This window comes from Oncorhynchus mykiss, chromosome 6 (assembly GCF_013265735.2).
Source record: "Oncorhynchus mykiss isolate Arlee chromosome 6, USDA_OmykA_1.1, whole genome shotgun sequence".
In the NCBI taxonomy this organism is placed as follows: Eukaryota; Metazoa; Chordata; class Actinopteri; order Salmoniformes; family Salmonidae; genus Oncorhynchus; species Oncorhynchus mykiss.
In genome coordinates, this window is record NC_048570.1 from 68,879,052 (window position 1) to 68,900,974 (window position 21,923).

The window sequence follows — 21,923 nt, forward strand, 5'->3', positions numbered from 1 at the left end:
CATTACCCAGATTGAAAAATTACTTTCAAATGATCCATGCAGTGAGAGTGGCATGCTAAAATAATACCCTCACATTCTTATCAGCAGATGTCCTCTTTTCAATGTAATGGCCTTTCTGAAGACCGGATGGTTAAATAAAGGGAGTAGGTCTGAGGGTCACTGTACAGTATGTGTGTTTGGGTCACTGTGTGTGTTTTCCTACTCACAAAGCATGTAGAGGTCTGTAATTTTTATCATAGGTACACTTAAACTGTGAGAGACGGAATCTAAAACAAAAATCCAGAAAATCACATTATATGATTTAAGTAATTTGTTTTCATTTTATTGCATGACATAAGTATTTGATCACCTACCAACCAGTACAAATTCTGGCTCTCACAGACCTGTTAGTTTTTCTTTAAGAAGCCCTCCTGTTCTCCACTCATTACCTGTATTAACTGCACCTGTTTGAACTCGTTACCTGTATAAAAGACACCTGTCCACACACTCAATCAAACAGACTCCAACCTCTATACAATGGCCAAGACCAGAGAGCTGTGTAAGGACATCAGGGATAAAATTGTAGGCCTGCACAAGGCTGGGATGGGCTACAGGACAATAGGCAAGCAGCTTGGTGAGAAGGCAACGACTGTTGGCGCAATTATTAGAAAATGGAAGAAGTTCAAGATGACGGTCAATCACCCTCTGTCTGGGGCTCCATGCAAGATCTCACCTCGTGGGGCATCAATGATCATAAGGAATGTGAGCGATCAGCCCAGAACTACACGGCAGGACCTGGTCAATGACCTGAAGAGAGCTGGGACCACAGTCTCAAAGAAAACCATTAGTAACACACTACACCGTCATAGATTAAAATCCGGCAGTGCATGCAAGGTCCCTCTGCTCAAGCCAGCGCATGTCCAGGCCCGTCTGAAGTTTGCCAATGACCATCTGGATGATCCAGAGGAGGAATGGGAGAAGGTCATGTAGTCTGATGAGACAAAAATAGAGCTTTTTGGTCTAAACTCCACTCGCAGTGTTTGGAGGAAGAAGGATGAGTACAACCACAAGAACACCATCCCAACCGTGAAGCATGGAGGTGGAAACATCATTCTTTGGGGATGCTTTTCTGCAAAGGGGACAGGACGACTGCACCGTATTGAGGGGAGGATGGATGGGGCCATGTATCGCGAGATCTTGGCCAACAACCTCCTTCTCTCAATAAGAGCATTGAAGATGGGTCGTGGCTGGGTCTTCCTGCATGACAACGACCCGAAACACACAGCCAGGGCAACTAAGGAGTGGCTCCGTAAGAAGCATCTCAAGGTCCTGGAGTGGCCTTGCCAGTCTCCAGACCTGAACCCAATAGAAAATCTTTGGGGGGAGCTGAAAGTCCGTATTGCCCAGCGACAGCCCCGAAACCTGAAGGATCTGGAGAAGATCTGTATGGAGGAGTGGGCCAAAATCCCTGCTGCAGTGTGTGCAAACCTGGTCAAGAACTACAGGAAACGTATGATCTCTGTAATTGCAAACAAAGGTTTCTGTACCAAATATTAAGTTCTGCTTTTCTGATGTATCAAATACTTATGTCATGCAATAAAATGCAAATTAATTAGTTAAAAATCATACAATGTGATTTTCTGGATTTTTGTTTTAGATTCCGTCTCTCACAGTTGAAGTGTACCTATGATAAAAATTACAGACCTCTACATGCTTTGTAAGTAGGAAAACCTGCAAAATCGTCTGGAGCCCCAAATAGAAAGAATGGGAGAAAAGTGAGAAGAAAATAGATAAAGGAGGAGTGGGGATATCCCCCATACCAGAGCCTAAAGAGACTTTATCATACTTTAGTGGCAGTACAATATAGTTGTCCTACTGGGTGATATGATTTAAGCCAGCTATGGGATTGAATGGCCAAGGAGTCTAAGGAGAAACTTAAATCTAAACAGACCCTATAGAAGAGCTGGGCTCACTGCGAGGGAGATGAAGCAGTGAAAGAGGGATGCATGGATGGATGGGGGGAGAACATAGGAGTAAATTAAGAAGGTGAGAGTGGAGATAGTACAGTCTTTTTTCAAAGTGATACTTTATACCTACAGTAAGATCAATAGCGAGGCAGGCATTTGGTAGAGCAGAGAGATGGATGCTGGATTGACTCTGATACCCAAAATACTCCTTACTGGAGCATGCACACACACACACACACACACACTTAGTTGGATTCCTACTGTCTTCCTGAGGTGTTGGCCTGTTTGATGGAACAGACTATGTGATGTAATGCTTTGGTGTAATTTTCAGCTCATGAGTGCAAGAATATGGGGCCTTTCTCTATATGATTATATTTCCATAATTCCAATCAACACAGAGAACTGCCTCCAGAGCGAGGAGCATGCATGGACAGTGCCATTGAGCATCTATCATCCCTCTGAGAGGAGTGACTGAGAACCGATCAGCCTGTCTCACACTCCATGCAGGCTCAGAGCCGCTGCGCCCCCGTTCTGTCAGCGTGAGAAGTGCATGCGCCGCGGGTGGATTTAAAAGCCCTGGTTGAGCGCGAGCTGCTGACAGTTTAGAGAGGCTTTAGATCCGACTGGGACAAAATTAACTCGGGATTTCCACGTGCTCCAGGAAGAAGGGAAAAATCAGTAGCGACTGAACGATGGCGACTCAAGCACAGCAGCCACCTCATCTACACCTGGCAGAGCTCACTGCAACGCAGTTTCTTGACATCTGGAAACATTTCGATGCAGACGGTCAGTACTGCGGCCAGGGGGTTAAACTTGGGCAGGACTGTACTATGGGCATATCATAGGAGTAGGCTGGTTGTAAATGCAGAATGGTTGGATAGTTGTTAAATTGATAGACTAGTGCTTGGTGGAACAGAGTTAGTGAGCAGATGTGATAGATGAGGGTAGAAAGTCATGTGTGTTGTACTGCGGGACAGAGGAAGTGAGAAGATGTGATAGATGAGGGCAGGAAGTTCTGTGTGTTGTGCTGCGGGACTCATATGGGTTGTTATTTGGACAGAGTCTTGGGACTCTTGGCAGTGATTGTCAGTTAGTGTGTCCTGTGCCCTGTTCCGTGATCATGCACTTCTGGAAAGATTTGTAACTTTACACTTGTTTATTAACTTTAATTACAAAATTATCATATTGAAGTTGTATAAAGGGGCATTTGTGGGGTTTGTAGATATTTGTTGCAGAACTGTCAGGTAAGGAAACATATTTTAAAGTAGCAAAGTAGAAAAGCATTTTCAAATAGTTCAGTTTGTGCATTTTTCCCACACGAGCATTATAAGAGATTTCAGTCGACACGTAGGCAACATATAATCCCCTATAACCATGTTTGTTAATCATCTTTTTTTTTGTTCATCAATTACGCCTCAGTAAGAACCGCGCAAATCTATAGAACAGAAGAGCGCTGCTTTGGACCACATTTGTGCGTAAAACACAAAAGTCTAATAAAACATTTACATTCTTTGAGATTGAACATGCGTTCTTGCGTGATCATATTATGTGGTGACGTGGGTGTATTACGGTGTGGCTGTTTTTAACACTGTTTGTTCGCTGTGAATTATATATGTTTCTGGCTTGTAGCGACCCCCACGAGGCAACCGGATCCGCGCGTCTCCTATGAATGAATTTACAGTAGCCTATGGGTGGAGATGGAGAGAGCGTAGGGGGAAAGGGGGATAGGAGAAGGGGGAGCAGTGTGTGAAGAAGATGGGGAGAGAGGACAGAGAGGAGGGAAACGTGGAAGTGGGGAAAAGGAGAGCGATGGAATGAATATAGGGAATAGCCATATAGCCTTTAAAGTCATTGGGGGAAGGATGGGGGGGCTCGAAGGCCCAGTCGCGGGTATGGTGTGCGTCACTGTGCGCTAGAGCTGGTCTCCGCTACACAGCACTCAAAGGTGATCATGAAAGGTTATTAACAGTGATTATAACAGCTATACGAATTGCTAAATCCCATGACCCCCAGTACCTCTTATTTACGTCTTTGGATTTAAATATATTGCATGGTATATATAGCACTGCGTTCTCTTTCTTTAATCTACCCATGCATTAATTTCTGCACTGCGCAAAGCATGTTGAATCCTTCTCGCCCATCCCATGGTGGTCCCTTAGGGCCGTTGGAGACGTTCTCCTTGGCAGCAAAACGCTTAGACTTACTGAGGGCTCTACTAAACAAGCCCTGTTGAAGTGTGTAAAGATGTGTCAAAAAGTCTGTGACATTGTGCAGACTTGACATGTTTCCGCCCCATAGCGCTCACTCTGAGCTCTGCAGCCTCTCACCTAGAGCGTGTAAACAGTCACACCTGAGCAAGCGCAGGGATTCTCCGAGCCGATCAAGCACTCCACTGCCCCAGCCGAGGGTTAAATCCGCCCACCGGGTCAACTAAGCCATACCCATCCCTGGCGTGCGCTGGGCTGGAATGGACCTAGAAGTAGTAGAGCCAGGGATGAGGATGGAGTGCAATTACACACACACACACACACACACACACACACACACACACACACACACACACACACACACACACACAAATTATAGTTTGTGGAATGTAAAAATAGGTCTCACTGTTCACTGTGAATACATGAATGCATTTAAGGCTTTTCAGAGATGTCGTGCCAGTGATCCATCTGTGGGAGGCAGAGGTGGTTAACAGAAACATATTGGGCGCCAAGTGGGTTTGTGTCGGTCTGTCAAGTCGAATCCGTGTGCCAATCTGTGTCCATAGTCTCATACATGATAAAGTGGGACTAGAGCTAGGGTAGTGGAGCATGTTTTTCAAGAATCATAGATTTTATTTTTGGGTCAATGTCAATGATGCGTTTCAGACGTAAAACCTTAGATGTTTCACTCTTAAGACAGGATGTCACGCCCTGGTCAAAGTATTTTGTGTTTATCTTCATTTATTTGGTCAGGCCAGGGTGTGGCATGTTTTTTTTTTATGTGGGGTGTTTTGTCTTGGGATTTTAGTACGTATTGGGATTGTGGCTTAGTGGGGTTTTCTAGGTAAGTCTATGGCTGTCTGAATTGGTTCTCAATTAGAGGCAGGTGCTTATCGTTGTCTCTGATTGGGAACCATATTTAGGCAGCCATATTCTTTGAGTGTTTTGTGGGTGATTGTCCTTAGTGTACTCTGTGTTAGTTTGCACCAGTTTAGGCTGTTTTGGTTTTCACATTACGTTTATTGTTTTTGTACAGTTCATGTTTCATCATTGTTAAATAAACAGGAGACAATCATTCACAAAACCCAACACCAAACAGGCTACCTAAATATGGTTCCCAATCAGAGACAATGACTAACACCTGCCTCTGATTGAGAACCATATCAGGCCAAACACAGAAACAGACAAACTAGACACACAACATAGAATGCCCACTCAGATCACACACTGACCAAAGAAAACATAGAAACATACAAAGCAAACTATGGTCAGGGTGTGAAAGGGGCCCTATACAAGATTTGGTTGGGGGGCCTGCCACCTATCTAGCAACATATTTGAGTGGCTCCCCACTTGACCACGGAGATATTTATTTATTTTTTAAAGTTAATTTCCTGTAATTCTACACATTTTGCCATGGGGCATAGAGAAAATGTTGCCGTTTAAAAGCAAGTTTTCTGCAATTCTACACATTTTTCCATAGGGCGAAAAAAAAAACTAGCGCAAATGTCTAACTAATTTCATGCAATTCTATTTGTACGTGAGATTGGCAAACAAAATCAATGTGGGCCCCCTAGAGGGCAGGGCCACTGCGCACGTGCCCTTCATTCCCGTTCGGTAATTTGGTCATTATTACTACAAATTTATATAGCAGGGAAGACCAATTTACCATTCTAAAAATGCTTAGCTTCGTGGGCTAATTGAGTGCTGTCAGTGACTGACATAACAAGAGGAAAACTGCTGATGCACAACCACATTTCGAAATTGCACCTTGTGTATTCTACTGTTCTAACTCTCAACTGAGAGTTAGAGGGAGATTAAACTAGTGACTCTCTCTACTATAGTCCCATTGATGTAGATCGGGGAATATTCCCTCCTCTGCTTCCTGAAATCAACAGTCAACTCATTTGTTTTGCTGACATTGAGGGAGAGGTTGTTGTCATGATGTCACCACAATGCCAGTTCACTTACCGCCTCCCTATAAGTGGACTGGTCGTTGTTGGTTATCAGGCCTACAACCGTGGGGTCATCAGCAAACTTGCTGTACACCATGCGTAGTCAGTCACATGCCTGTCATGTTTGTGAATGTCGCTACAGAATATCTAGTGCCCCAATAAACATCTACCTGACCCCCCACTGTCAATCCCCCAGGCACAAAGCAATTCCACTGTGAATATGTTGCTAATGCTCTCTGAGCTGCTGTTTTTAAATATCGATCTGCAGCAGCATTACCAGAGAATTTCCACACTTCCCATTCGTAAATGCCATCCTGATCCGCTGAAAGGCTTCAGATGCGGGCAGTGCTTTGGTCATGTGACTAATGCAGAACCCCCACCTTCTCCCAACACTGAGCTAAACTACAAGGATGTTAGAGCTGGTCTCTCTCTCTCTCTCTCTCTCTCTCCCTCCAGACCTGGGGGAACGCAGAGAGCACAGGCCGTTAGAGATCTGATCAGCCAAGAGAATTAGGAACTTGTTATATTCTCAATCAGCCTTAAATATCTACAGCATGTGGATTGCCCCCACAGTGTACACACACACACACACACACACACTTATCAAGTTCTCACTTTTTCCTTTCAATGATTTTCTTCCCTGTGTGGGTCAGCTATCATTTTATTCCTATGGTGCTATGACACAATAAGTCACATTAAGCCCCTGCCCTTTCAAATCCCTCCCTCCGACCTACCCTCCCATTCTCTCCTCCTTCCTCTATCTCATCCCCATCAGATACTGGGCCTGATGGTTTTGCTGGGATATCAGACTAATCCTAATAAGGGCCAGGGAGCTCAGCAGTGTGCGTGCGTGTGTGTTAGATATACTGTATATATGTGACATATGTGACTCAATGTCATGTTACTGTACTCCTGTGGGAGTCGTGTTGGCCAGATGGACAATATCGTGTGACTGTAGCATTAGGCTAGATAATGAGAGTGTTTTTGTAGATAATGAGAGTGTATTTGTCAGCAGGTTTCCATATGGTTTAGAGTATGCAAACAGTCATACTCTCTGGATTCCTTGTGGACTCGTTGTTCTGGACTTTCAATGAGCTACTTGTTGAGCAAAGGGCTTTAAAAAAATGCCTCTATATTGAACCCTGTTTTTCTTACAGTAATGGAACACACACTACATACCAGGGTTCTATTTCAATTCACATTTGGTGATATACTGAGCATCTTATCCCCTCACCTTCTTCTCAACTGTATTGGAGAAGAAGGTCCAAGGTCCCTCCCCTGACTTTTTTCTCCAATGGGATTTGCGAAGGAGGTGAGAGGATGCGAGGACATAATTAACTATTATGTTTTCCACAGGTTCAAAGGTCAATGTAATCCCAATCTCACTGATCCCAGGAATTACCTTTAACCCTTGGGTATGTTCTACAGGAAATGGCTACATCGAGGGAAAGGAGCTGGAGAACTTCTTCCGGCAGCTAGAGACTGCGCGGAGAGGAACAGGCGTGGTGAGTGGATTTGAATACTTTGAAAATGCACCCTTCCTTCCTTCCTGCCTTAAAGTGAGTGACTGACTCCATCCTAGTCGAGGCAACCTTAAACATTGTATTTAAATGATAAAATTGTCCACTTTACTTGACTGTCATCATCCACAGTGTATTCAGACTTCTAGATAGGCTGATAGACTGGATAATGACAATTTCATATAATATGCTGTAACAACTCATCATCATAGAGAGTCGTTAGGTAGGAAGTCTCTGTTTTATCTGTTTCTGATTTATTCTGTGTGTGTGTGTGTGTGTATTTGTCTATTCAAGGATCCCACACATGCTGCGTTTAGAGAGAAAATGAAGGAGTTTATGATGAAATTTGACAAGAATGCAGACGGAAGAATCGAGATGTCAGAAGTAAGACTCATACTGTACACAAGCACATTCAAACTCCTCTGTTGAAATGTCTGATTACTTTTTATGTTTTCCTCTGATGCTACAGTTGAAGTCGGAAGATTACATACACCTTAGCCAAATACATTTAAACTCAGTTTTTCACAATTCCGGAAATTTAATCAGAGTAAAGATTCCCTGTCTTAGGTCAGTTAGGATCACCACTTTATTTTAAGAATGTGAAATGTCAGAATAATAGTAGAGAGAATGATTTATTTCAGCTTTTATTTATTTCATCGCATTCCCAGTGGGTCAGAAGTTTACATACACTCAATAATTGTGATACGGTGAATTATAAGTGAAATAATCTGTCTGTAAACAATTGTTAAAAAAATTACTTGTGTCATGCACAAAGTAGATGTCCTAACCAACTTGCCAAAACTATAGTTTGTTAACAAGTAATTTGTGGAGTGGTTGAAAAACAAGTTTTAATGACTCCATCCTAAGTGTATGTAAACTTCCGACTTCAACTGTATATCTGCATATATGTTCTTTGTTTTGTACACAGTGTTGTTGTTGAAATCCACTTTAATATTGAGTTAGTAGCCAAGTGTACTAATCCTCTCTATATATTTTCTCTCTCTCTCCCTTTTTCTCTCCAGTTAGCTCAGATTCTGCCCACAGAGGAGAATTTCCTGCTTTGTTTCAGAACATTTGTGGGATCCAGTGCAGAATTCATGGCGGTAAGTTGTGTCTGTCTGTCTGTCTGTCTGTCTGTCTGTGTAAACCCACTGCACTGTACAGTATATCAATCACTAAAGATGGCTCCTGCTATCATTGCTCTCTGATACAGATAACATTTTGGTGTTTTGCTAAGTCTGATCACTTCGTCCCATACACAGAAGCCAACACAAAAACACATCCATCCACATACACAGAGAGCTTAGAAATATCAGGGAAACAGGCATCCCCTTGTCTAAAGCATTTTATATCTAGAAATAACTAGAGAGAGAAAGAGAGATAGGGAGGGGGTTCCTTTTAACTGTTCTCTGCTGGTGGAGACACACAAAGTAAGGAGAAGGGAGGCTAGACAGAAGGAAGGAGTTTTGCAGTGGTCCAGTGTGCTGGCTACCCCGTGTTAAAAGTGGAGGGGTGGGCGGGGGGGACACAGGAGCTATTCTCAGACTGCCATACATTATGGATGGGTTGCAGGCTTACTGCAGGAGAGTGGGGGGTGGGGGGAGGGGTGATGTGGTTTGGGCATACATCTTTGATAAGGTTCCGCTCTAGACATGGGACAGCTGGTAGATTAAAACACAAATTATATACTTTTCTGTCTCACTCTCATCCTCTTCTATCTCCGTCTGGCTACATTCTCTCTACCGATTATAGCATTATGACTTTTCTACTTGTTGTTAAAGTAAAGAGGGTTTTAAGGCTTTAGAGTTCTTAATCTCTGTGTTTAAATGCATGTGTACTGTGTTGTAATGAAATGTTAAAAATGCTCTGTCTACAGGCATGGAGAAGGTATGACACTGATCGCAGTGGATACATCGAAGCCAATGAACTGAAGGTAAACAAATGTGTCAAGCTTTTAAACATTCATAACCTTCATTAGTCAATTTCCAAGGACTTGTGCTTTTTGTCAGAGGAGGACCCCTGAGCACTCATCCTTAAACTTTAATGTTGGGTCATTGAGCCAGTTACTAGTGGGGTAACGAGGATCTGTCTTCCTCAGGGTTTCCTGTCAGATCTTCTGAAGAAGGCCAACAGACACTACGATGACAAGAAACTCAACGAGTACACACAGACAATCGTGAGTGTGACACACATACTGTACATGTGTACACAGACACACAGGTGTAACACCGTGTAGTAATGTTACGCCACTCACTGTTGCATTTCACTCTCCAGCTGAGGATGTTTGATCTGAATGGTGATGGGAAACTGGGCCTGTCTGAAATGGCCAGGTGAGTGTATGTGTGTCTTGTTCACTGAGAAACTCTCTGTGTTATACTTGAATCCATTTTGAAGTAAAGAATCTGAATGTGAACGATTTTCTTTTATCTCATTTAAGGCTGCTGCCAGTTCAGGAAAATTTCTTGCTCAAGTTTGAGGTGAGACCTGACCCACACACCCCACCCCACCTCACACACAAAATCCTTTAGGAATTGGGGCAACTTATTCATTTGTGAAAGAGTCGGTCACTATGTGAATTAAAGCAGTCTTGACAATAACCCTAAGGTAAAGGTCATATAGATCGGCAGATCTATGGTACAATTCAGCTTTATTGTATTCACTTTAAGAGGATTAAACTGTTCATCACAGGATAAGTTTACTGAGTCTGCACCTGTCTAGACTATCACATCGACACCCTTAAAAGTCCTTGCAACATTCTTGCACATGCACTCAAGCATGCATGTTCACACACACACACACACACACACACACACACACACACACACACACCTGTCTGTCTGTCAGTCCTGCAGGCTCATTAATGAAACCAGTTAGACTCCAGTTTGTGAGGAACATATGCATGTAATGGGATTCTTGTGTCGAAGGAGAGGCAGACCAATACGCAGCGTGGTTGAAGTTCATGGTTTTTTAATAAGAAAAACTATACATGAACAAACTACAACACAATAAATGTGAAAACCCGAAACCAGTCCCATGTGGTACAAACACTGACACAGGAGACAATCACCCACAAAAACAGGCCAAGCCTTTTGGGGCTGTAACGCTTTTCTTGTGTCGAAGGAGAGGCGGACCAAAATGCAGCGTGGTTATTATTCATGGTTCTTTAATAAAGAAACTATACATGAACAAACTACAAAACAATAAATGTGAAAACCCGAAACCAGTCCCGTGTGGTACTGACACAGGAGACAATCAACCACAAAACCCAACACCAAACAGGCTACCTAAATATGGTTCCCAATCAGAGAAAATGACTAACACCTGCCTCTGATTGAGAACCATATCAGGCCAAACACAGAAACAGACAAACTAGACACACAACATAGAATGCCCACTCAGATCACACCCTGACCAAACAAAACATATAAACATACAAAGCAAACTATGGTCAGGGTGTGACAATGCAGGCATTCCCATGGTGCTGCAAGTCAATCTTGGGAAGGTGTTCCTAATGTTTGGTATACTCAGTGTATACAGTTGAAGTCGGAAGTTTACATACACCTTAGCCAAATACATTTTAAACTCAGTTTTTCACAATTCCTGACATTTAATCGTAGTCAAAATTCCCTGTCTTAGGTCAGTTAGGGTCACCACTTTATTTTAAGAATGTGAAATGTCAGGATAATAGTAGAGAGAATTATTTATTTCAGCTTTTATTTCTTTCATCACATTCCCAGTGGGTCAGAAGTTTACATACAATCAATTAGTATTTGGTAGCATTGCCTTTAAATAGTTTAACTTGGATCAAACGTTTCGGGTAGCCTTCCACAAGCTTCCCACAATAAATTGGGTGAATTTTGGCCCATTCTTCCTGACAGAGCTGGTGTAACTGAGTCAGGTTTGTAGCCCTCCTTACTCGCACACGATTTTTCAGTTCTGCCCGCGAATGTTCGATGGGATTGAGGTCAGGGCTTTGTGATGAGTTTACTGTGCCTTTAAATGGCTTGGAAAAGTCCAGAAAATGATGTCAGGGCTTTAGAAGTTTCTGATAGGCTAATTGACAACATTTGAGCCAATTGGAGGGTACACCTGGTACATCTGGATGTATTTCAAGGCCTACCTTCAAACTCAGTGCCTCTTTGCTTGACATCATGGGAAAAATCAAAAGAAATCAGCCAAATGTAGACCTCCACAAGTCTGGTTTATCTTTGGGAGCAATTTCCAAACGCCTGAAGGTACCACGTTCATCTGTACAAACAATAGCACGCAAGTATAAACACCATGGGACCACACAGCTGTCATACTGCTCAGGAATGAGACACCTTCTGTTTCCTAGAGTTGAACGTACTTTGGTGCGAAAAGTGCAAATCAATCCCAGAACAACAGCAAATGACCTTGGGAAGATGCTGAAGGAAACAGGTACAAAAGTATCTATATCCACAGTAAAACGAGTCCTATATCGACATAACCTGAAAGGCCGCTCAGCAAGGAAGAAGCCACTGCTCCAAAACCATCATAAAAAATCCAGACTACGGTTTGCAACTGCACATGGGGACAAAGATGGTATTTTTTGAAGAAATGTCCTCTGGTCTGATGAAACAAAAATAGAACTGTTTGGCCATAATGACCATCATCATGTTTGGAGGAAACAGGGGGGGGGGGGGGGCATGCAAGCCGAAGAACACCATCCCAACCGTGAAGCACGGGGGTGGCAGCATCATGTTGTGGGGGTGCTTTGCTGCAGGAGAGACTGGTGCACTTCACAAAATAGATGGTGTCATGAGGAAGGAAAATTATGTGGATATATTGAAGCAACATCTCAAGACATCAGTCAGGAAGTTAAAGCTTGGTCGCAAATGGGTCTTCCAAATGGACAATATTGTGGCAAAATGGCTTAAGGACAACAAAGTCAAGGTATTGGAGTGGCCATCTCAAAGCCCTGACCTCAATCCCATGGACAATTTGTGGGCAGAACTGAAAAAGCGTGTGCGAGCAAGGAGGCCTACAAACCTGACTCAGTTACACCAGCTCTGTCAGGAGGAATGGGCCAAAATTCAGCCAACTTATTGTGGGAAGCTTGTGGAAGGCTACCCGAAACATTTGAAGGCAATGCTACCAAAAACTAATTGAGTGTATGTAAACTTCTGACCCACTGGGAATGTGATGAAGTAAAAGCTTAAATAAATCATTCTCTCTTATTATTCTGACATTTCACATTCTTACAATAAAGTGGTGATCCTAACTGACCTAAGACAGGGAATTTTTAATTTTTAAATGTCAGGAATTGTGAAAAACTGTGTTTAAATGTATTTGGCTAAGGTGCATGTAAACTTCAGACTTCAACTGTTTATCATATACAATATATATTAGATTTTTCCTTCCCTGTCTTTTCCATCTCTCCAGGGATGCAAGCTTTCAGCAGAGCAGTTTAATGTAATCTTCACCTTCTATGACAAGGTAAATGAGCACAATATACATATTTGTAGGGAGGGTGTATAGGTGGAAGAGTGTGTGAGAGAAATTGCTTGTATCCCTGTCACTCAAGCTACTAGCTCCATGCAAATGGTCTCTTGCACAGGTAAGTACTCCAGAGACACACCTGCGTCTGTATCCATTATTTTGTTAGTGTTACCTTGGTAACCTTCCCAGTAGCGGTGCGTGGGTAAAATCAGGGGGGAAGCCAATCCAGAAAAAAACCATATTACAACCTCTGTTTGCTCTATAACCTGTTAGTTCATATGCCTTGACACCGTGATATATAGGCCTAATGCCGAGACAATAAGAAGACACAGTGGCAGAATAAATTCAACCACACATTTGTTTCATTACAAAACCGGAGAGCAACATCTGTCCAGTGAAGTCCAGAAACATATTGCATGTAACAGTTACATGACCTACAGCACAGTCAAGCAAGGTAATGTTTCCCACATTTTCGTACCACTAAACAACTATTCATTTAGAACCACAGAGAGTTACTGCAAGTTACAAAAAAACAGGAGCTGCCTCCACTCCTCTAGCACCATTTCAACTTCAACATTTCAACATCATCTAATAACATCTGCTTTGTCTACTACAGTGACAACTACAATATACTAAAAACGATTTAGTCCAATCAATGTAAGCTAAATATGTGGCTACTGATTTATGTCACTGATTTATGTGTGCGCGCGCGCGCGTGTGTGTGCAAGTAGAAAAAACATGTTGACTCAACCTATTTGTAGAGAAACGCCAATGCCATCCTCCTCTTTCATGTTGCTTAAACGGTCTATGACTCTGTCATACAGTACACACTTTTATTTTTTGTTGTCCTAGGCTATCTTGGTAAAATACTTGCTCGCTAGCTTCCTTTCATACGCAACGATACACCAGGCCAGCTAGTTAACATTAGCATACTACACTCTTTGAAAAAAAGGTGCTATCTAGAACCTAAAAGGGTTCTTTGGCTCTCCCCATAGGAGAACCCTTTGAAGAACCATTTTTGGTTCCAGGTAGAACTTATTTGGTTCCAGGTAGAACCCTTTTGGGTTTCATGTAGAACCCTTTCCACAGAGGGTTCTACATAGAACCCAAAAGGGTTCTACCTGGAACCAAAATGGGTTCTCCTGTGGGGACAGCCGAAGAACCCTTCTGGAACCCTTTTTTCTAAGAGCGCACATCTAGCTGTGTGTTTAAATGCCATCCTATCAGGCCAGGGGCACAATGTATGAATGTATGGTTGGATCAGAATCGCTGTTATAGTCATTGGCCAGTACAGAGAATTAAGTAAAACCACGAGTCCAAATCCCTAATTTATGAAAGGGCCGAACACCACAAGATGCAACAATTCAAGTTTCTTTCTGTCAATAATGACATTTGCCTTGTGATGTGTTTGGTCTGAAGCCAAATTCAAACTGGCTTCCATTACACACACTTTTATTTTTGGTGCGCCAGGACCATTCACTGCTGAGCTCACTCAGTTTAGCTGATTGACTTTTATTTTATAAATTTTTTATTAAGGGAGGTCAAATGCTCGCTGGCTTCCCTTGAATTCAATGCTATGGGCGGCAATAATGGCATACTCTTTCTGACCAGAGAGCTTCAGATAGATACGCTACACATATTGAGACAGAGGGGAGCTGTTTTGTTTGGTCAGATGCTTTCTCCGTTGAGATACATTCTTTTCAGCCTCTTGCGAATTGAAGGAAATTTATGAAACATAGAATGACAAAATATAATTTTTGGGGGAAGCCTGGCTTCCCTTGGCATCCATGAATACGCGCCACTGAACCTTCCACAAAGAAAACAGTACAGTAGGAAAGACAGGTGTACAGTACAGGAGTCTCATACTAATGCCTTTGTAATGACTGAATTGGCAGTTGGTCTGCGAATGATTGATATTGCCTGTGTATACTCTGAGTGGGAGGATATCTGAGTGTTTGATTGTTCTTTTAATGAGAATATGATATGAGATGCCCGGCCCCTGTCTGCTGTTTTACTGTTTTTCACTTTTTCACTAGGATGGAAACGGTTACATCGATGAGCAGGAGCTGGATGCACTGCTGAAGGACCTCCATGACAAGAACAAAATAGTAAAGAACAAAAGACTTCACTTATTTACTGACTCATCTTTTGATTAGTTGATTGGTTTATTATGTTGTACTGCACCTGGAGTGTTTACAAGATCAGAATGATTGGCAGCACATTTTGGTCTTGTACAGGTTATGGTCTTTTGAGTTTTTGTTTGATCAGGATGTGGTGTTGCTTTGACTGTTAGGGCCATACCCAGCAAACGGGACGTCCTGAGGATATTTGGCGACTTTCCCATAAGGCCCCTTAAAGGTTTCTGCGTGACGTTATCCCACTGACGTTCTGAGAATGTTATAGTTTCCTGAATGTCACTGAGGACCATGTCAGGACCTTTTTAGACGTTCTCAGGACTTTCATTTTACTAGTCCTTAGGACGTCGAATGATGTTCCCAAGGGAACATTCTCTCTGGTGGACCTTTTTATAGTTCCCATCTTGACCTGGGGATGTTTTTAGGATGTTCTTGGCACGTTGTGTCATGGTCCCCTGAAGGTCACCTGAACGTTCTTGGGACGTCGTGTCATGGTCCCCTGGAAGTTTTGTTTAGTTCCAGGTTTGTTCTGGGGATGTCCCCAAGGACGTTTTTAACATGTTCTTGGGACATTGTGTCAAGAAATAAGTAAATCCCTAGCAATGCCAAAATATAAACAGCTGTGCCTGGATCAGTGGTTCACCAATCATCATATTGATGAGACCAAGGCGCAGCGTGATATGAATACATACTTCTTTTAATAAAGAAAGAACACTAAACAAACTAACAAAATGACCGTGAAGCTATATCAACTGAGTGCTGACAGGCAACTACACATAGACAATAACCCACAAAACCAAAATGGAAAATGGCAACCTAAATAGGAATCCAATCAGAGACAACGATAAACAGCTGCCTCTGATTGGGAACCAATTCAGGCTACCATAGACCTACATTTACCTAGACATACCAAAACCCCATAGATATACAAAAACCCTAGACAAGGCAAAAACACACATACCACCCTCGTCACACCCTGACCTAACCAAAATAATAAAGAAAACAAAGATAACTAAGGTCAGGGAGTGACAGTACCCCCCAAAGGTGCGGACTCCCGGCCGCAAACCTAAACCTATATGGGAGGGTCTGGGTGGGCATCTAACCTCGGTGGCCACTCTGGTTCTGGACGCCGCTCCCCTTCTTTACACTGAGTCTGCTCTTGTAGCATTGACCCGTGGATCATCGTCGGAGGCTCTGGACTGCAGATCCTCGCCGTAGGCCCCGGGCTGGGGACCCTCGCTGCGTGGATCATCGCTGGAGAACCCGGACTGGGGACCGTCGCTGGTGACCCCGGACTGGGGACCGTCGCTGGAGACCCCGGACTGGGGACCGTCACTGGAGACCCCATCGGACGCTCTGTACTGGGTACCGTCGCCGGACGCCCTTGACTGGGTACCGTCGCCGGACGCCCTGGACTGGGTACCGTCGCCGGACGCCCTTGACTGGGTACCGTCGCCGGACGCCCTTGACTGGGTACCGTCGCCGGACGCTCTGTACTGGGTACCGTCGCCGGACGCCCTTGACTGGGTACCGTCGCCGGACGCTCTGTACTGGGTACCGTCGCCGGACGCCCTGTACTGGGTACCGTCGCCGGACGCCCTTGACTGGGTACCGTCGCCGGACGCCCTGTACTGGGTACCGTCGCCGGACGCCCTGTACTGGGTACCGTCGCCGGACGCCCTGGACTGGGTACCGTCGCCGGACGCCCTGGACTGGGTACCGTCGCCGGACACTCTGTACTGGGTACCGTCGCCGGACGCTCTGGACTGGGTACCGTCGCCGGACGCTCTGGACTGGGTACCGTCGCCGGACGCTCTGGACTGGGTAGTGTCGCCGGACGCTCTGGACTGGGTACTGTCGCCGGACGCTCTGGACTGGGTACTGTCGCCGGACGCTCTGGACTGTGGCCCGTCGCCGGACGCTCTGGACTGGGTAGTTTCGCCGGACGCTCTGGACTGGGTACTGTCTCCGGACGCTCTGGACTGGGTACTGTCTCCGGACGCTCTGGACTGGGTACTGTCTCCGGACGCTCTGGACTGGGTACTGTCTCCGGACGCTCTGGACTGGGTACTGTCGCCGGACGCTCTGGACTGGGTACTGTCGCCGGACGCTCTGGACTGGGTACTGTCGCCGGACGCTCTGGACTGGGTACTGTCTCCGGACGCTCTGGACTGGATACTGTCGCCGGACGCTCTGGACTGGGTAGTGTCGCCGGACGCTCTGGACTGGGTAGTGTCGCCGGACGCTCTGGACTGGGTACTGTCTCCGGACGCTCTGGACTGGGTACTGTCGCCGGACGCTCTGGACTGGGTACTGTCTCCAGACGCTCTGGACTGGGTACTGTCTCCAGACGCTCTGGACTGGGTACTGTCTCCGGACGCTCTGGACTGGGTAGTGTCGCCGGACGCTCTGGACTGGGTACTGTCTCCGGACGCTCTGGACTGGGTACTGTCTCCGGACGCTCTGGACTGGGTACTGTCTCCGGACGCTCTGGACTGGGTACCGTCGCCGGATGCTCTGGACTGGTTACCGTCGCCGGACGCTCTGGACTGGGTACTGTCGCCGGACGCTCTGGACTGGGTAGTGTCACCGGACGCTCTGGACTGGGTACTGTCTCCGGACGCTCTGGACTGGGTACTGTCTCCGGACGCTCTGGACTGGGTAGTGTCGCCGGACGCTCTGGACTGGGTAGTGTCGCCGGACGCTCTGGACTGGGTACTGTCTCCGGGCGCTCTGGACTGGGTACTGTCTCCGGACGCTCTGGACTGGGTAGTGTCGACGGACGCTCTGGACTGGGTACTGTATCCGGACGCTCTGGACTGGGTACTGTCTCCGGACGCTCTGGACTGGGTACTGTCTCCGGACGCTCTGGACTGGGTACCGTCTCCGGACGCTCTGGACTGGGTACTGTCGCCGGACGCTCTGGACTGGGTACTGTCGCCGGACGCTCTGGACTGTGGCCCGTCGCCGGACGCTCTGGACTGGGTAGTGTCGCCGGACGCTCTGGACTGGGTAGTGTCGCCGGACGCTCTGGACTGGGTAGTGTCGCCGGACGCTCTGGACTGCCGAGGCGCACTGTAGGCCTGGTGCGTGGTGCCGGCACTGGTGGTACCAGACTGGGGACACGCACCTCAGGGCAAGTGCAAGGAGCAGGATCAGGGCGTACTGGACCCTGGAGGCGTACTGGAGGAAGAGTGCGAGGAGTAGGAACAGGACACACCGGGTTGTGAAGGTACACTGGAGACCTGGTGTGTATAGCCGGCATCAATTGTTCCGGAACTTTAACACATGTTTCAGGATGAGTAAGAGGAACTGACACAGGTGGCATCGGACAGCTAACACGCTCCTCAGGGCGAATGCCGTGCATACTACGCCAACCCAACAGCTCTCTCTCTTCACTCTCCTCCAATTTCATTAACAACTCCTCGAAGGTCTCATAATCTCCCCTCCGTTCACTCTCCTCCAATCTGTTCAAAAACTCCTCGACAATCTCAGACTCACCCCTCAACTTTGCTGACTGCTCTGTGCCTCCCCCCCAAAAAAATTATTGGGGTTTCGGTGGCCTACCTCCCCGACGTCGTTGCTGTCCTCTCTTACTTCGCCGTTCCTCTTGCGCAGTTTCCACCTGCCTCCATGGTAGGCGATCCTCTCCTGCCAAAATCTCCTCCCACGTCCAGGATCCTTTACCGTTCAGTATTTCGTGCCAGGTCCATTGTTCCACTAAGCGCCATTCCTCCCTTTCACGCTGCTTGGTCCTGGTTTGGTGGGTTATTCTGTCACGTTCGTCATAACGATGAGACCAAGGCGCAGCGTGATATGAATACATACTTATTTTAATAAAGAAAGAACACTAAACAAACTAACAAAATAACAAAATGACCGTGAAGCTATATCAACTGAGTGCTGACAGGCAACTACACATAGACAATAACCCACAAAACCAAAATGGAAAATGGCAACCTAAATAGGATCCCCAATCAGAGACAACGATAAACAGCTGCCTCTGATTGGGAACCAATTCAGGCCACCATAGACCTACATTTACCTAGACATACCAAAACCCCATAGATATACAAAAACCTTAGAAAAGACAAAAACACACATACCACCCTCGTCACACCCTGACCTAACCAAAATAATAAAGAAAGCAAAGATAACTAAGGTCAGGGCGTGACATCTTGATAGTCTTGGCAACAGTAACAAGAGGTTATGTGTAATGAAACTAGGGTGTGTGTGCCCAAGGTAGATTTTTTTGGGGGGGAGGAAATGTTTCTTTGCGACTGGGAACTAGGCAAAAACCTTCATGGGACCATGACCCAACATCCCAAGAAAGTCCTATAAAAAAGTCCTTCGGATGTCCCCAAGACCAACCGGGAACTAGACAAAACCTCCAGGGTACCATGACACAAAGTCCTGACGACTTCAGGCGACCATTTCGTGAAGTCCTGGGGACGTCCTAATGACTCATGATTGTTTACAGGGTATACACCATAGTTAATGACATCATTGGCTGAGGCACTAGCACTCACGTCTGTTTCGCCCCCCATTTGCTGTAGGAGTTGGACTCGACCGGTCTGGTGGGCTATAAGAAGAGCATCATGGCTCTGTCCGACGCGGGGAAGCTCTACCGCACCGAGCTGGAGATCGTCCTCTGCCGCGACTCCACACTGTGATCTTTCACCTATGACCCCTGACAACCCCCCACTGTCCCCCTCCTGGCATAACCAGGTGCATGTATGACCCCCTCCTCCACTCCAATATCTGTAGAGTGGAAGTGAATGTCCACTTGAAGGCATAAGCAAGACCCTCAGCCCACCTGCCCGACTCTGTTTAACTACCTGTCCATTACTTTGCCCCACCCCACCTCCCCTCCACCCCTTATCGCAGCGTGGCGCTACCTGATGATGTCATCAGCGTTTGCAGCTTTTTTGTTCTTTTTTTTTTACATGCAATTCTATAGTGAGTTAACCATTACGTATGGAAATAATAGAAGGAATATATGATATGACTATTTATTTGAATGCATATACATTTTGCCTGAATGTCCTTTATACTGTACTCCCTTAGCCTACTCTTTGTTTTTTCACAGTTCGCCTGTAAATCTCTCTCTCTCTGTTTCTATTTACCTCCAATCTCAATGCTATTCGTTTCAGTATGTTGCCTTGTTTTTGAATTGGGTTTAGGCTCATACTGTTTTAATTGAGAAATTATTGAGAGCATCAGTAAATATAGTTGATGATCACTTGTGTCTTTGCCTTACTCACAACCACAGGGCCAAACTGTCTCTATCCAAACCATGGGATCTCAGTCTGCTTAACTTCTATATTAGCCTATAGATCTCTATAAACGCCTAGTTAAATATGTTTCTATGAAGGCTTTATCTTGGCCAAGCAAGGGAGGGCTATTTTTCTTTGCCAGCAAAATGTGTTTCCTATGAAGATAACGGTTTCAATACAGATGTTGTGAGCATTCGCGTTACCTCCCTGAGCACTCCACTCTCGCTATTCTAATCTCCCGTTGAAAGGCAGCTTGATGGAGCCTGCACACTCCATTTTTCATAGATGAGAACTTTCAGAGGTACTCATCTGTCTCTATGGCACACTAGGAACACTGAGTGGGTCAATGAGTGAGATGAGTGACCGAGGGGAGGGATATCCTGCTAGTAGACTAGTCCTACCATAACAGCCTAACACACCTTTGAGATCACAAATTAATTGAAAGTTTACTTACTGTATCACTACAAGAAAAACTCTTGATTTTTTTTTGCCTCAGCAGCTCCATCTGAGCCTTTGAGCCTCACTACTTACATGCACCTCCCGAATTTGCAGACAGAGCAATTTAGGGCATATATATATTTGGGAATGTCCAGAGTCCTAAAAGACAATGGCAAATATGCACCAGGCTTGTTTTTAGTCTTTAAAGGTTTAAAAAGACAACACCACATTTTATTTTAAATATATATTTTTGTGAAAGCCTTCAGTTTCTTGGGTAATACATCTCATTTTATGTATAATGTTTTGGAGCTGTCCACATTTTTCACTGTATGGAGAAGTCTGGACACCCCTGGTTTAGTACCACATGGAATAGTCTGACTTCCATCAATTAATCATCCGCACTTTCATCTTTAATTAAACTCACTCTAGTTTTCTTTAAGCACAAAAAAACACCAAACCACACACACACACACACACACACACACACACACACACACACTACTTTGATCCCAAAGCAGCCAACTGCTGACAACAGTACAGGAGAAATAGAGTCCGCTCTGTATCCCTCCCCCACAATTGTTCCTCACTCAGAAAGAAAAAGGGAAGAGAGGGAAGCGAGAGATGGGGAAAAAGACAAGCTGCTAAGATTGGGGTCCATATTTAGCTATTCTCCCCTGAGTAGATTTGCTATAGCTTCAAACAAAAAGGACAGGTACACACACACACACACACACACACACACACACACACACACACACACACACGTGGAGAGGTGCATGCAGCTAGAAACAATATTAGGCACAAACAAACAGATGTTAATAACAGAAAACGTCTGATGCTCCTCTGTCTCAAACACACCAAAACAGCTTCAGCTGAGTCAGAGGATGAGGCAAGGTTGCAGCCTCGGTGCACAAACACATTTAAGAGTTATCGGCACACCGAGTAGAAAAGTTGAATCTTTTTAGAAATGAGTTTGGGTTTATAAAGTC

At 45.2% G+C, this 21,923-nt stretch overlaps 1 protein-coding gene across 1 annotated transcript; it reads left to right on the plus strand.

Moving 5' to 3' along the window:
• The first annotated feature begins 2,538 nt into the window (after positions 1-2,538).
• Positions 2,539-20,460, plus strand: LOC110526451 (calretinin-like). Its single transcript, XM_021607442.2, has 11 exons — positions 2,539-2,732; positions 7,534-7,610; positions 7,920-8,009; positions 8,648-8,728; positions 9,502-9,558; positions 9,724-9,801; positions 9,900-9,955; positions 10,063-10,102; positions 13,029-13,082; positions 15,122-15,193; positions 19,777-20,460. The coding sequence occupies exons 1-11, from the start codon at positions 2,639-2,641 to the stop codon at positions 19,891-19,893; spliced, it is 816 nt and encodes a 271-aa protein (XP_021463117.1). The 5' UTR covers positions 2,539-2,638; the 3' UTR covers positions 19,894-20,460.
• The last annotated feature ends 1,463 nt before the right edge of the window (positions 20,461-21,923 follow it).